Raw genomic sequence first — 13,293 nt, forward strand, 5'->3', positions numbered from 1 at the left:
CATTAGAGTTATGCTCAATAAAAGAAAGACTTTAAGCACTCCAAAGTTAGTGACTCGAGACCAGTTTTTGCTCTGAAATTCAATCTGCCTACTTATTAATTCTTACTGAGACTCCAGAGCAGGCAGGAGATGCAAAAGCATAGTTCTGCACTGAGCCCGAATTTTAAAGGACCCTGGAATTCGTTTCCTTTTCTTTTAATTAACCATTTTTCATGCTTCTCATTTTGTGTTCCTCATTAATTTGATTTTGTTCCTATTTTTGTGTCATTTTTTTTGTTTCTTTTCAAGGTTTCATTTATCCTATTTCAACTGAACAGAGAACCCAGAATGAATATGGATTTTCTTGTAAGTCTGATGTTTGGTTTTTATGTTGCTGAATAATCTTTTAACGTGATCGCCCCCAGTTCAAGTTTACCTTTCCTTAGATCCCAGATGTGCACACAGGAAATAGGTGCCTAATATATTCTAACATGAAAAGCAAATTAGATTTTCACCCGCGGAAGAGAAGAAAGGGTCATTTCGAGTCTCTGCCCGCTTTCAAATCTATCAGCCTACATCCAAAGCGTGGGCCCAGTAGCTGACAAAACATATCGTAAAAAATGCTGATGTAAATAAAAGGCTGGGTGAAAATGCTAAAAAAAAGTAAAGGGTTGAGAAAATGCAGATCTATTGAGTTAGAAATCATGAATGTTGAATAAGTAATTGCAGCCTGGTAAAATAAAACATTAAGGATTTCGGTATCATCTTCTGACCAGAGTTCAGAATCCTGCTGCGGGCCTGAGGTAGGGCCCGGCAGCAGAGTGAAGTCAGCACTTTGAAAGGAGGGCTCACACAACCAAGGTTGGGATGCCACTGGTTTTCTGAAAAGATCTGTGCATATTGACTTGATTGGTAGGAAAGCGGATATTCTGGACACTTGGGGAAAACAGTGGTTTAAAAATAAAAATAATAATAATCCTTTCACATACAGTGCATTTAAATACAAAACTCTAAAAGAGATGTAGTGATTTTTCAACAGACAATTTCTTTGTACTGCCAATGCCTCAGAGAAATCATGACAGTGTAGGTGGTGCCCTGAGCCACTGGCAATTTGAATGAAGTCACTTCACTGTATAAAACTTGCCTGTGAGTCTTAGGAGAGAGCAGTGGTTCCTCAACTCTTAGGAGGTCCTGGGACCTACAAATCTGCAGTCCCCCCAATGCACGTAGATACAAAATTGAGCATAAAAAGGCTGTTGACCACCTGGAGTACCTGTTCAATCACCTCCTTTACAGGGAGCCTAGAAGCTTCTGTTAACGTTGCTGCAAACTTTGTGGGTCCCAGAAAACTAAAAACAGATTTAAAGATGTCAATAGGATTCAAGAAAAGTTTACTTTTGTTTTATTTATCGCCTTTTGCCATTGGATCAAAGCATGTTCTATGCCACCAAGGCAACATGCAATATTTACAGGAATTTTCTTCTCTCTTTACCCAGAAACACCCCCCCCCCCGCCGCCCCGCCCCATCTGACCACACACTGTGTTGGTCAAATGCTTAATTGCCTTCAGGGCTAGTCTGACCTTTCTGATCACTGAACCAGGCCTTTATCTTACTCGGTACACCGTGGAGCTGTATTTTATTCAGTAATGAGTAGCTCAGATGTAATCTCTGACAAGAGACCGTGAGAAGGTCAGGGTTCTCAGAGCTAATACTGAGTCTGGATAGAAGCCCGGAGTTACCGTGGCGACCTCTGCTCCTCAGATCTGGGTCTTCTGAAAGCACACCTTTCAGGTCCAACATGTTTGCTCCTAATATTTGCTTTGCGTAGTTACACCATCCCCACCCACCCACTCATTGATTTAGGGGAAAGTGAGAAGAGTCCTACAGAAAGTTACTTTGTGACTTGGAAGGATTCTAGGAAAGTATTCTGGTTCAGTAAATATACAGATTCAGAACATGCCAAATATTTCTAGCAGAGTGTTTATGTTTTTAGAGAACTATCAGTGAATTCCAGCCACCTTCCAAACTTTCCACCTGAAATTTGCAATAATCTTTTTGTCTCCTATGGGTCAGGAAGGCTTTAGCTCCAGTTTCTTTTGATGCCTTGGAATGAATGATCCGTTATGCTGCCCCCATTTAAGACAGATGAGTGGGTGGATAGACGCAGAGTAGAAAAGGGAAAGAAATCAGGGATAATTTTCCACTGAAAGGCCACAGTTGTTTTATATAAGCTTTTGGATTGGATTTGAAATTAACCTATAAAAAAAGACAATAAATGTCTGAAAAAATTATAGCAATACGCATGTCTGCTGTGGGAAACTTCCCTAACCAGTGCCAATGTTTCCTTCTCCCGTCTAGCTGCTCCTGATTCAGATGACATTGCTCTGTATGTTGGCATTGTCATAGCAGTGATTGTTTGCCTGGCCATTTCTGTGGTTGTGGCCCTCTTTGTGTATCGGAAGAATCACCGTGACTTTGAGTCTGATATTATTGACTCTTCGGCACTCAACGGAGGCTTTCAGCCTGTGAACATCAAGGCAGCAAGACAAGGTCAGTTGACATTGAACTTCACATCTACAACTTATGCAAATAAGTAACCTCCCTGTGCGGCTTTACAATCAGTGCAATATCCAGTTCAGCTAGCTAGACCGTAAGCTCCATGAAGATAGGGGTTTGGTCTGTTTTGTTAATTACTGTATTAACTTCATTCACTTACGTTAGAGTTGACAAGGTGCACGGATCTTTTTTTTCTCTCTCTCTAACAGGTTTCTCTGTCATACTTTTTAACTTTTAGTTGACAAAAAAGTATATGGACTGTTTGATTCTGGAATCCCCTTTTTTCTCTTTTGACAGGGCATCTTGTATTGCTATGAGCACAGTGGTCTACAGATGAACCGAAATCCAGTAGAGACAAGGGGGCTAATACCTATGGTCACCTAGTGGGGCTCACTGTCTAGGATTCTCATCTGTTGAAATAGTTAAATGCCTTCAGAGCAATGAGTAGGCTTCAAGGCAAAATACAGACTCTGTCTATCTATTTGTAGCCAAACATATAATGGATCCTCGTCATCTAATTGCCCTGTTTTCAGCAAAACTGTAGAGTCCATATCTCCAATATTGGCTGAGTTTCTTTGCATTCGACTCAACGTGTCAGGGGAGACTGACCAATGTAAGTTGACTGAATGAAGTATTCAAGTTAGATTCCTTTTCTCTTTCAGATCTCCTGGCAGTACCTCCAGACCTCACATCAGCTGCAGCCATGTACAGGGGGCCTGTCTATGCCTTACACGATGTCTCGGACAAAATCCCCATGACCAACTCTCCAATTCTGGACCCACTGCCTAACCTGAAAATCAAAGTGTACAACACGTCAGGTGCTGTCACGCCCCAGGACGACCTCTCTGAATTTGCATCAAAGCTGTCCCCTCAGATGACCCAGTCCTTGTTGGAGAATGAGGCCCTGAACCTGAAGAGTCAGAGTCTGGCAAAGCAGTCCGATCCGTCCTGCACCGCATTTGGCACCTTCAACTCTCTCGGGGGCCACCTTATTGTTCCCAATTCAGGTAATTCCTGAAGGCTTAAAACACAAAGATGGAGCTTTAAAACGTATTTTTTTTGTACCCAAATCTTTTTTTTGTTTGTTTTCGTTAAGCCTGAAAAGTTCAATGTAGCCTATCTAACCTAACTCTACTTTCAATGTAAATCTACACTCCTTCAGACAAAATCAGCAAAACCATCCATCTTCCTGCAACCAATTCTGGAAACACTTCCTCTATAAATATTATGCTCACAGCTTTCCGCCAAGGTGTCATTTAGGACTGTCATTGTCCTTCTTTTGACAGAGCTTCAGAAGGCACATCCAGCTAGAAGCTCTCGCTGTTGTCAACGCAGTTGAAAAGGACAAATTAATTAGAAAACATATCAGTTGGTTCAGTTCCAAATCACTAGAGGAAGCAATACTTCAGAGCACTAATTTCTAGGTGATCAGAGGACATCATAATAGACATCCAATCTTTAGTTATTAACTCTTTATTGCAGTCTTCAGCCTCAAGGTGTTAGAAGATCCTTCCTTCTGCTCCTGTATAGCTATCTAGAACGCAGCTTCCGCATGTGTCCTTTGGTAGTATTATTTAGTTTTCAGTTTTTTATTGAGTCATTTGCTTTGAGAGATTAAGCCTCATAAAGGCCTGTCTTAAATTATGAGTTTAAGTTAATGACTAATAGTGTGTTTGTTAAACTTTGGCATTCATTGATCGGTAGAGGTGTTAGGTTTGGAACTATGGAGTCATAAGAGGGTTAATGGATTCCTCTGTGAATCAAACTTCTCTCTTTTGGACAAGACTGAGTATTTTGAAAACGCAACATTAAGAAAATTTGTTTTTCATGTAACATAAGAAAAGCATATAATGTGTCCACATCCATACAGCCGATACACAGAACCAATTGGTCTTCAGGGTCTGAATATGAATGTGTCTTTGATTCTTTCTCTAATTCAGTCTCCCATTTCAATGCCTTGGTAATTTTGCACCCCATACCTTTAAAAGTATATTTTAAGAAATTTAAATAGTTGATGAAATATTATTTTTCTATACATTTTACATAGTTGGGATAATACATTATATGAAATGCTTTCTTTACCTTTTTCTCACTAAGTGTCATGCTCTTGTATGTGCATTAGAAACCATTATTTTAAATATATTTCAATAGTCTATCAACTGGATAGGAAAACATATACTTTATAGCTCTTCATTGTTTAAACATTGTATTATTCACAAGACAATGGTTTTTTAAATCATATTCACTGAAGTCTACCTTTCCTTCCCATTTCTACACCTGGTACTTTTTCACAGATTAATTATTATAAAGGCTTCTCGAGTGGAAAGGAGGGAACTAGCATATGTCAAATACTTTCTATGTACTATGCAAAGGTGATTTACATACACTGTTTTATTTAATAGCGTAACAATAGTTACCTAAAGTATGTCAGGCCTCCTTCCTGTTATTTTACATCCATCATTTTATTTCATCCCTATAACACATACACAGTACATTTTACTGTTCCCATTGGAAAATAGAACAATTCTGAGGCACGGTAGCCTGATGTGAGTCTGCCTGCTTCCCCTCTGTGCCTCAATAGACCATTCACTACACCAGTGTGACACTCCACGTCCCACAGCAGCACAGCTACCACGCTACTCACCTTCTCAAGAAAGCCAGGCCTCAACATTTTCAACCTGTTTTCCAAAGGCCTGAATACCTACTTCTCCTTAATTCTCCATCCTTTATTCTTGAAACTTTCCAGTGTGGTCCGGCAAGTTTTCTTATTGCCCTATGTTCATTTGGCATATTCCATTTCCTTTCTAGTTAAATGATAAGGCTTTCAAAGATAAGAACCCTATCTTTTACTTGTTGGCATTCACAACAATGCCAAAACACTGTATCACAGTGGTGCTCCGTAAATTTTTAGTGAGTTGGAATAAGCTGCCTTTATTGGAATGAAATCATGAAGCTGAGTACCTTCCGGTTGCTGCCCACCAGGAATTCCTCTTTGAGGTGATACTGCAGCGGTGCAGGCCAGTGGTTCTTGCAGGGTGGTCCACAGGCAACAATCCTGGCATCACCTGGCAACTTGTGACAGCTGCAAACATGTATAAGTTTTGTTAGTACTGGCAAATCTGAAACTCTGGGGTAGGACCCAGTAATCCATGTTTTAGTAAGTCTTCCATGTGATTCTGATGCAAGTTCAAGTTGCAGGCCGTTGCTATAGGACAGTTAACTAGAACAGAGATCAATCCAATGTCCTACAACATGGCACTCATTCACAACTAAGTAAAAGCCTGCTTGATGGGTTGTGAGTACAACTAGTAGGTTCTGTTCACTTTCTGGAGTTACGTATGATGAAAGGAGTTCTTCATCCATTATTATTCTGTCCCGGAATCACACTGATGCTAACCAGATACTTCAGAAATATATGTCCTTCATATTGCCGAAGTTAGTATTTCCCTGACTTTGAATCCTGCGGGGATTTTTCTTTTAATTAGAAACAATGCATCATTACAGCTGTTTGGAATTTTAAGAGCAGTTGTTGGTCTTCCCCTCTTTTTACCAGGAAAATGACACTGGAATCATCTGTCTAGTCCTTAAATAAAATAAGAGTTTTAAAAATTAGATCATGCATTTAATTCTACAACAGTTCAGAGGGAGCTGTGGTGACAAATGAGGACAATAAGGAAAGAAAGCCAGGCAGCCATGAATATCTGCATGTCTTTAGAGAAAAAGTAGGCTTATGGCTACATGACCACAAAACCTCACTCCCTTTCCCTTGCTTCAAAGGCATTCTGTGAAGTTTCCCTTTGTTTCAATACGTCTTGTGTGACTTCTCCTCTCCTCTTTTGCTCTTCAGGAGTAAGCTTACTGAGTCCTGCTGGGGCCATTCCCCAAGGGAGAGTCTACGAAATGTATGTGACTGTACACAGGAAAGAAAGTATGAGGTAACTATGTTTTTCCTTTCGGGTGCACTTGACTTTATCAATCATGTCTGAGTTGAAAGGGAATTGTACAATGGACATAATAATAAACCCAAAACATTGCGTCTTGAGTGCCCTGCTTCTGGCAGGCCCTTGTCTCCCAAGATGTATAACTGTGAATGTTGACTGCTCTTTATCTTTGAAGCTGCAGACACTTTTGAGGATCTCGAGAATGGGCAGAAGACCAGAGATCTCTTCCCAAGTAGACTTGTGGCCATATTAGCTGTGAAAATGGCCATAAACATGATCCAGAGAGACACGACCCATAGGTTGATCAGAGAGACGCGTGGGTAGACACAGAGACATCAGGCTCATGTGGCCTGGCTCAAGAATCCAACCTTTTTCCATCATTGAATTAAAGGTCACAAAGAATTAGACAAACTCAAACCTGTGACTGCTACCCCCACTTCAGCCTCTCTCTCTCTTCTCACCTATAGATTCTACTTTTTGTGACTCTTTCTAACTTAAGTATTATCAACCTCCTTCTTACATTTACCTCCTATGAATTCTATGCTGGGCCTTTCTAAATGGAGCTAGGGTTGATTAAAACTAGATTGAACCAAAAGGTTCCATTTTGAATATGTCATAATCATAAAGATGCAGCTATTTTAAGTGAAAATAGCAAGAGGAGTTTAGAAGTCGTAAATTTAATTTTCAGTCTGGCCTCTAACGAATTCTGGTATTTCTTGCTTAGTTCCCACCTAAAGTGCATGCATTCAATAGTGCTTTAGAGGCCTGACTGATGTATGCTTCCAGAGTACATACATCTTAAAATAAAAGACGTTGTTGAAATAATGATCCTTACATGTAATTTCTGCTGTTTTTCCCAAGGGAAAAGGCATCAGCTCTTTAGTCCTGAGCTCAGAATACAAAGCATTAGTGACAAATGTGGATTTGGGTTATCATTATAACACATTATACCTTTCTTCTTCCCCTCTGTCATCCTCAGAAAAACATCCATTTTTAGTCGTCTTCTTCTTCAGTAGCCGAAAAGCTCTTTTATCATGCTCGCAGGTGGAGATACTGATATTTATAATCTGTAGGACCCAGAACATTTTTCCCCAGGTGGTGTGCTTTCACCTACATAAACACTAGCCTCAGAAAATAATAAAATTCCTTGAGCATTATTCATGCCTTAAATTTGAGCAACAGAAAATCACTAAAAGACGTATATTTACTCACATCAAATATTCATTTTTTTCATTCTCCAATGCAAAGTAACATTCATGGGCCCTCCGAGGCCTTCTCTTGCAGCAGCAGAAATGAAGATTAGCAAACTCCAATATCCCTTTGTTGCTTTGTTTTTCTCCTTTCTCATGTTCAGAGTCAAGGTTAGTGCTAAGTACTGCCATCTCTCAAGGCCATGCCAACATAGATATTTTGTTTAAACAAAAATGAGTACTGGCTGGTGTTTTATCCCAAGGAGCATGGAGGTATTCACAGGCTCTTATTTTCCATCTGGTCAGCATTATCTTTAGCTGAAGATCCAGCCAGAGGAGGCCCGCTGAAGCTGAAAGACGTGTGCTCTCACCTGCCGCCCACGGTTTCCCTTCCCATAGTTTAGTCGGCATCTGACCAGGATAATTGTACCTTTCAGATGAAAGAGAGAGAACACAGAAAATTGATAAAGTGACAAACTTCTGCTTTTAGGTTCCTCTGCCTTTGACTTTAAAGAAAAGGAAACAAAATCCCTCCTTGCCATGCCTACCACCTGAAGTTACATGCAGAGGGGATTATTCTATTGAATTTGGTGTAGATCAAAGAAGCTCTGTTTGTCAAAATGAAGCCAGAGAAACCTCAAGATCTTAAAAAAAAAAAAATAGGCACAAGAGACCATGAAACAAGGAACAAACACAAAAAGATAACTGTCTCCAATAAATGAGAAAGTTCCTCTCTTTCTGTTGTGAATCAGACGGGTTTGCTCTTGTGAAAACACAATGACATGAATGTGTTTTAGGATATAAAACATAGCTACCATTTATTCAGCATACTTTTTTTAAAAAAAATATATGTTTTTGTTGGTTTCAGAGAGAGGGAGGGAGATAGAAACATCAATGCACACCCCCTACTGGGGATCAAGCCTGCAGCCTAGTCATGCGCCTGAACAGGAATCAAACCGTGACCTCCTGGTTCATGGGTTGATGCTCAACCACTGAGCTACACCAGCCACGCTATTCAGCATCCTTCTAATTTTATTTATTCCTCTCTACTACTCTGCAAGTTGTGATGAGCTCCACTTAAAAGAGGGAAAATCTAAGCTCGGGGAAGTGAAGTCACGTAACCAAGGTTTCACAGTTAAGGGTTGAGAGAAAGCAGGATTCACACACGGGTTATTTTACCACAAAGCTCTCGGCTCGCTCTCACATGCCGTCAGTCCTCCATCTCACCAGTACAAAAGCCACAGCCTTCTTATTCTAGTGCGCGCTGGACCAGTTTCTGCTGCTCACTAAAGACCCTTCTATCCTCACATGATGTGAGAGACAACTTCTTGCAGAGGAGACTCTGAGAACATTAGGAGATATGAATGTTCCTTTAAGACATTGATGGGAAATTTGGATTATTTTTCTCCATTTTCCTTCTTTCTCATTTCCTTTATTGCATCCAGAACTGGGAGTTTTTCTAGCTGGATCCCATCTAGCTGGTCATCTGCTGCTGTGAACTGTCTAAAGGGAAGCCTGAACTTAATTGCATGTGGCATAGAGAATGGGACGACAGGGGCTTTATCATTACCGAATAGGCTCTAAGAAGAAGCACGGAATGGCACATGAGCAGCCTAAATGGGATACACTGTCTCTGACAAAAAGGGAGCAGAGCTGCAAGGCTGTGGCCGGAACCCTACCTTCCCTGCCTTATGGGTCTCTGAAGGGGCTGCAACGCCTCTTTCTCCCGCCGTGGATACAATTTCCACAATTAAATGGCACTCACATGGGCCTTTTGCCTTGTTTCCAGGAGCAGCTTACAAAAATGAGCCTCAGACGGAAATTTTACCCATTGTCATCGCTTATCAAACAACAATTTGAATTGAAGATATGAACATTACTTTTCCCTTTCTTTGTATTCTCTACTTGCCTAGCAGTTTTCTCAAAATACTAAAAAAAATGTTTAGACATTTCAACTATAAAAGTAAATAGAACTTTTTACATAAACTATAGAGGAGGCCATGGAAGGGTTTTGAGTAACCGAGTGATACAGGAATAGCAATGCTTTTTAAAGATTATCTGGCAAATGGTGTGTGAGATGAATTGGTAAAGGGAACAGAAAGACACCTTGAAAGGCTGGGTGCCTGATTAGGCTGTGGCGATACTCTAGGTGTGAGGGGAGAGGGGACAGAGCCAAGATCAAGTCTGGAGAATAGAAAGTGAAGTGTATTTCAGAAGAAAAGGTATTTCACAACTGATTAGAAGTGATGCAAAACACAAAGTATACAGACTGAGGTACCAAGCCCTGGGCACTGTGAGAATTTTGAGAGCAATGAGAGAGGTCACAAGCAGCAACTGGTTCAAGCAAAGAAAGGACAATTTCTGAGTTAAATCGGCACAGGGTGTGTGAGTGTGGGGATCTAGGATTCCTGCTACAGATGCAGATGGCAAGTCACCAGTGAGCAGATCCCCCCAGGGGAAAGATGCAGAAGCAGAAAGAAGAGAACTGGGGAACAAACTCTGGGAAATATTACTATTTACAGTTTGGGTTTGATGAGTGACACTAAATAGAACATGAAAGGATAAGGCGGATAAAGAATTTGCATCAGTCATGGTCCTTAGCATATAGTGGCCCCTCAAATTAATGTTTTAAATGCAAGAATGAATGTTTGTGTCCTAGCGGGGGGGAAATCAAATGTAAAGAGAGTTTCAAGATGGAGGAAATGGTTGATAGAGGTGTTGTTAAAATTAAAATATAAAGAAAGAATAATAATGTAAAAACTATTAGATTTGTCAACTAGAGGACATTGATAGTCTTTAGATACTTTTTTAAAGGATGAAATCCTAGTAGGAAGAGTTTAAGGTGCAAGTTAGTGGTGAAGCAATTAAAACTACCTATATATATGAAAGGCTAATATGTAAAGTGTCCCCTCAGGAGTTCGACCATCGCTCACTATGACATGCACTGACCACCAGGGGGCAGCGTGGAACAAAGGAAGGCCCTGGCCCAGCAGCCAGAAGGCCCCAATCGGCCCTGATCACTGGCCAGGCCTCGGGACCCTACCCATGCACAAATTTCATGCACTGGGCCTCTAGTCATAAATATTTACTGAATATAAATAATAACGTGTTTGGATAGTGAGCCAAAAATCTCTTATGTAGGTAATTATATAGTAGGAAGTTTACATTCATTTTAACACGCAGTTTGGAACTTTATAACAGTTGACATTATTATTTCTCAGTGGAACCCAAGGTATTCTCCTTTTAAGTAGCGTCCTAAATTCTCCCTTTGAAGGAACGGCTATAAAGAGACTAAAGGTACAGGGGGAAGGGAGACGAGTCCAGGTATACTTAAGTCTTATTCTCTTACTGTTCTCTGCAGTGTGTATTTATTGAAATCCTACTTATAAAGAAATGATTCAAGGTGATTTATAAAAACTGTCTTTTCAATGGGAGAAAAAATTGTTTAATAAGTGGATGAAAAAATAAAATTTAAAAAGATAAGATAAAATCAGATGAGAGTTAAAATATAAAATGTTCCCAGCATATTTCTGATAACAGGTCTAGGTCTTAGATTTACTATTTCGAAGTTTTCCAGAAGGGGACGTAGTAAGTTATAAGATCCATGTGTCCATGAGGAAAAAATTGTTCCTGGGAGAAGCTCAATGTCTGTGGTTCCTCCTAAAGGAGACATTTTATTAATACAAAGAACGACATCCTTATAATAGACACAGCAATGAGTTTCATAGGGCTGCTTCTGTTAGTGCCCCTCAGTGTAAGTGGATGGTATAAGGTCCAAGTATAAACAAAGTGAAATAATTACACAAGGATTTAGTAATTCAGTCCAGGGCACAATACTTAGCTGTTCTTTCTTAATCTGGGGATAGATTTAGGTTAGGGAATTGATGACACTCCCTTTAAAATAACTTGCATCAATATTTTTTAAATTTTTTGTTGTTGTTGTTAATTCTCACCTGAGGGAGAAGGAGAGACACAGAGAGAGAAATATCGATGTGACAGACACACATGGATTGGTTGCCTCCTGCAAGGCCCAGACCAGGGACAGGGATCAAGCCTGCAACCGAGATACATGCCCTTGATCAGAATCAAACCTGGGACCCTTCAATCCACAGGCTGACGCTAGCCACTGAGCCAAACCAGATAGGGCCATATTTTTTTTTTTCCTCAATTGAGTTTTTGATAGCAAGTGAGTTAGATATTCCCTGTCAGATACCTAGAGTTTAAATATTTCAAGTTGCCAGTTATATGTGAAATCGCTTTAAAAGGCAGCTGAGCCTAGGGTGGGATTGTCATCCTGGAGGCCCTGCCAAAAGACATGCCTGTTACTAGAAGGGATCTCGGCCCCACACAGAGGTGGACGGAGACAGCTTCTTTTCAATAAGCAACTCTGAACCTGCTCTAGCAAACAGGCAAACAAATTTCTCAAGGCCCTGGACCCAGATGAGCAACCCCAAATACACCATTATGAGAAGGAAACCAAACGATTCTGTTTGCATTCTAGCTTTGCCTGTGACTAGTGCAGCCTTAGGCAGGTGTGTTAATATCTCCAGGTTTCCGTTTCCTCTTCTGGAAAAAGAAGTAACGTAAATCCTTATCCTAACCACCTGTGCCATGAGCAGCACATGCAATTGCTCTTGTGAAAGTTTTGTAACTGATGCACTTCTGTGTAAGAGATGGTCCCCTCACTGATCACAGCAGGCAAATATGGGAAAAGCCCTCTGACAGGAACTGGAAACTCCTGCCTGACCGCCTTGTGCTGGCGGCCTCAGAACCCGTCCAGCGTTTACCATGATATTGTCATTATTGGACTTTGAAAAGCCTGTAAAAATTTAATCGGCGCTCATTCCTGAAATTCTACTTAATTGCTGCTTCTGCAGCTAATTTTTGCTTTGTGTTCATTTTCACATCATCTGCAACGAATATTTACTCAATGTTTGCTTAAATAGCTTACATAACACGAGATATAAACCCTTCTCTGCAAACACGTGAATCAGACCTGTTTATATTTATTTTCTACTATTTCTGTGTAATGGATTTTAATATCATCTCTTTATATAAATAAAGAAAATGTAAATTTAAACACTCTGACCTTTGGTAAATCTTGACGGTTGGTCCCTAAGTCGCTCCGGTAAGTGCTTGCAAATGTTTCCAATTTCAGCACTACTTCCATCTTGAAAACACAAAAAAGATTTCTATCATTATTCCTTCTTTGTTTTTCATTCCCTGCTATTAATTTCACTTCACCACTTCCCTATTCATTACATTCTTGCACCTCACTGAGTTAATAAATTCTTCTGACACCTACTGCCCCTTCCTCTTCTTGCTATCCATCCCCTAAGGATGGCGCCCATCAATATTGCATGCCAGGGGTATGCTTGGGGAGAGCAGGTCTGACAGCTCCCTGGGCCAGCAGGGAGTCTTCTCCCTTCTGTCCCCACTCAGTGATGAGAAGAACCCCTCCTCCTTCCGCCTCAAGCACCTGCTGCTAACAGCAGACTGAGGGACAGATGTTTCCAATCCTCAATCGTATTGCAAGGACCACCCGAAATGGTTTCCACTTTAGTTTCCTTCCTTAAAAGTTTAATGCTCCATCGACACATACAACAGTATGGTGATTACCAGAGGG

The 13,293-nt window shown here is 40.5% G+C and overlaps 1 protein-coding gene across 2 annotated transcripts in view; it reads left to right on the plus strand.

The window, feature by feature from the left end:
• UNC5C (unc-5 netrin receptor C) overlaps positions 1-13,293 on the plus strand; it is a 399,182-nt gene that overhangs the window by 344,610 nt on the left and 41,279 nt on the right. Inside the window, exons 8-11 of one of the 2 annotated variants that reach the window (XM_015566112.1) lie at positions 289-345; positions 2,339-2,530; positions 3,199-3,543; positions 6,384-6,471. In XM_015566112.1, the coding sequence (XP_015421598.1) occupies positions 289-345; positions 2,339-2,530; positions 3,199-3,543; positions 6,384-6,471 (682 nt within the window). The remainder of the gene's footprint in view (positions 1-288; positions 346-2,338; positions 2,531-3,198; positions 3,544-6,383; positions 6,472-13,293) is intronic. The other variant, XM_006753893.2, reaches the window with a different exon arrangement.

The sequence above is a fragment of the Myotis davidii genome, unplaced genomic scaffold, assembly GCF_000327345.1.
Source record: "Myotis davidii unplaced genomic scaffold, ASM32734v1 scaffold252, whole genome shotgun sequence".
Taxonomy (NCBI): Eukaryota; Metazoa; Chordata; class Mammalia; order Chiroptera; family Vespertilionidae; genus Myotis; species Myotis davidii.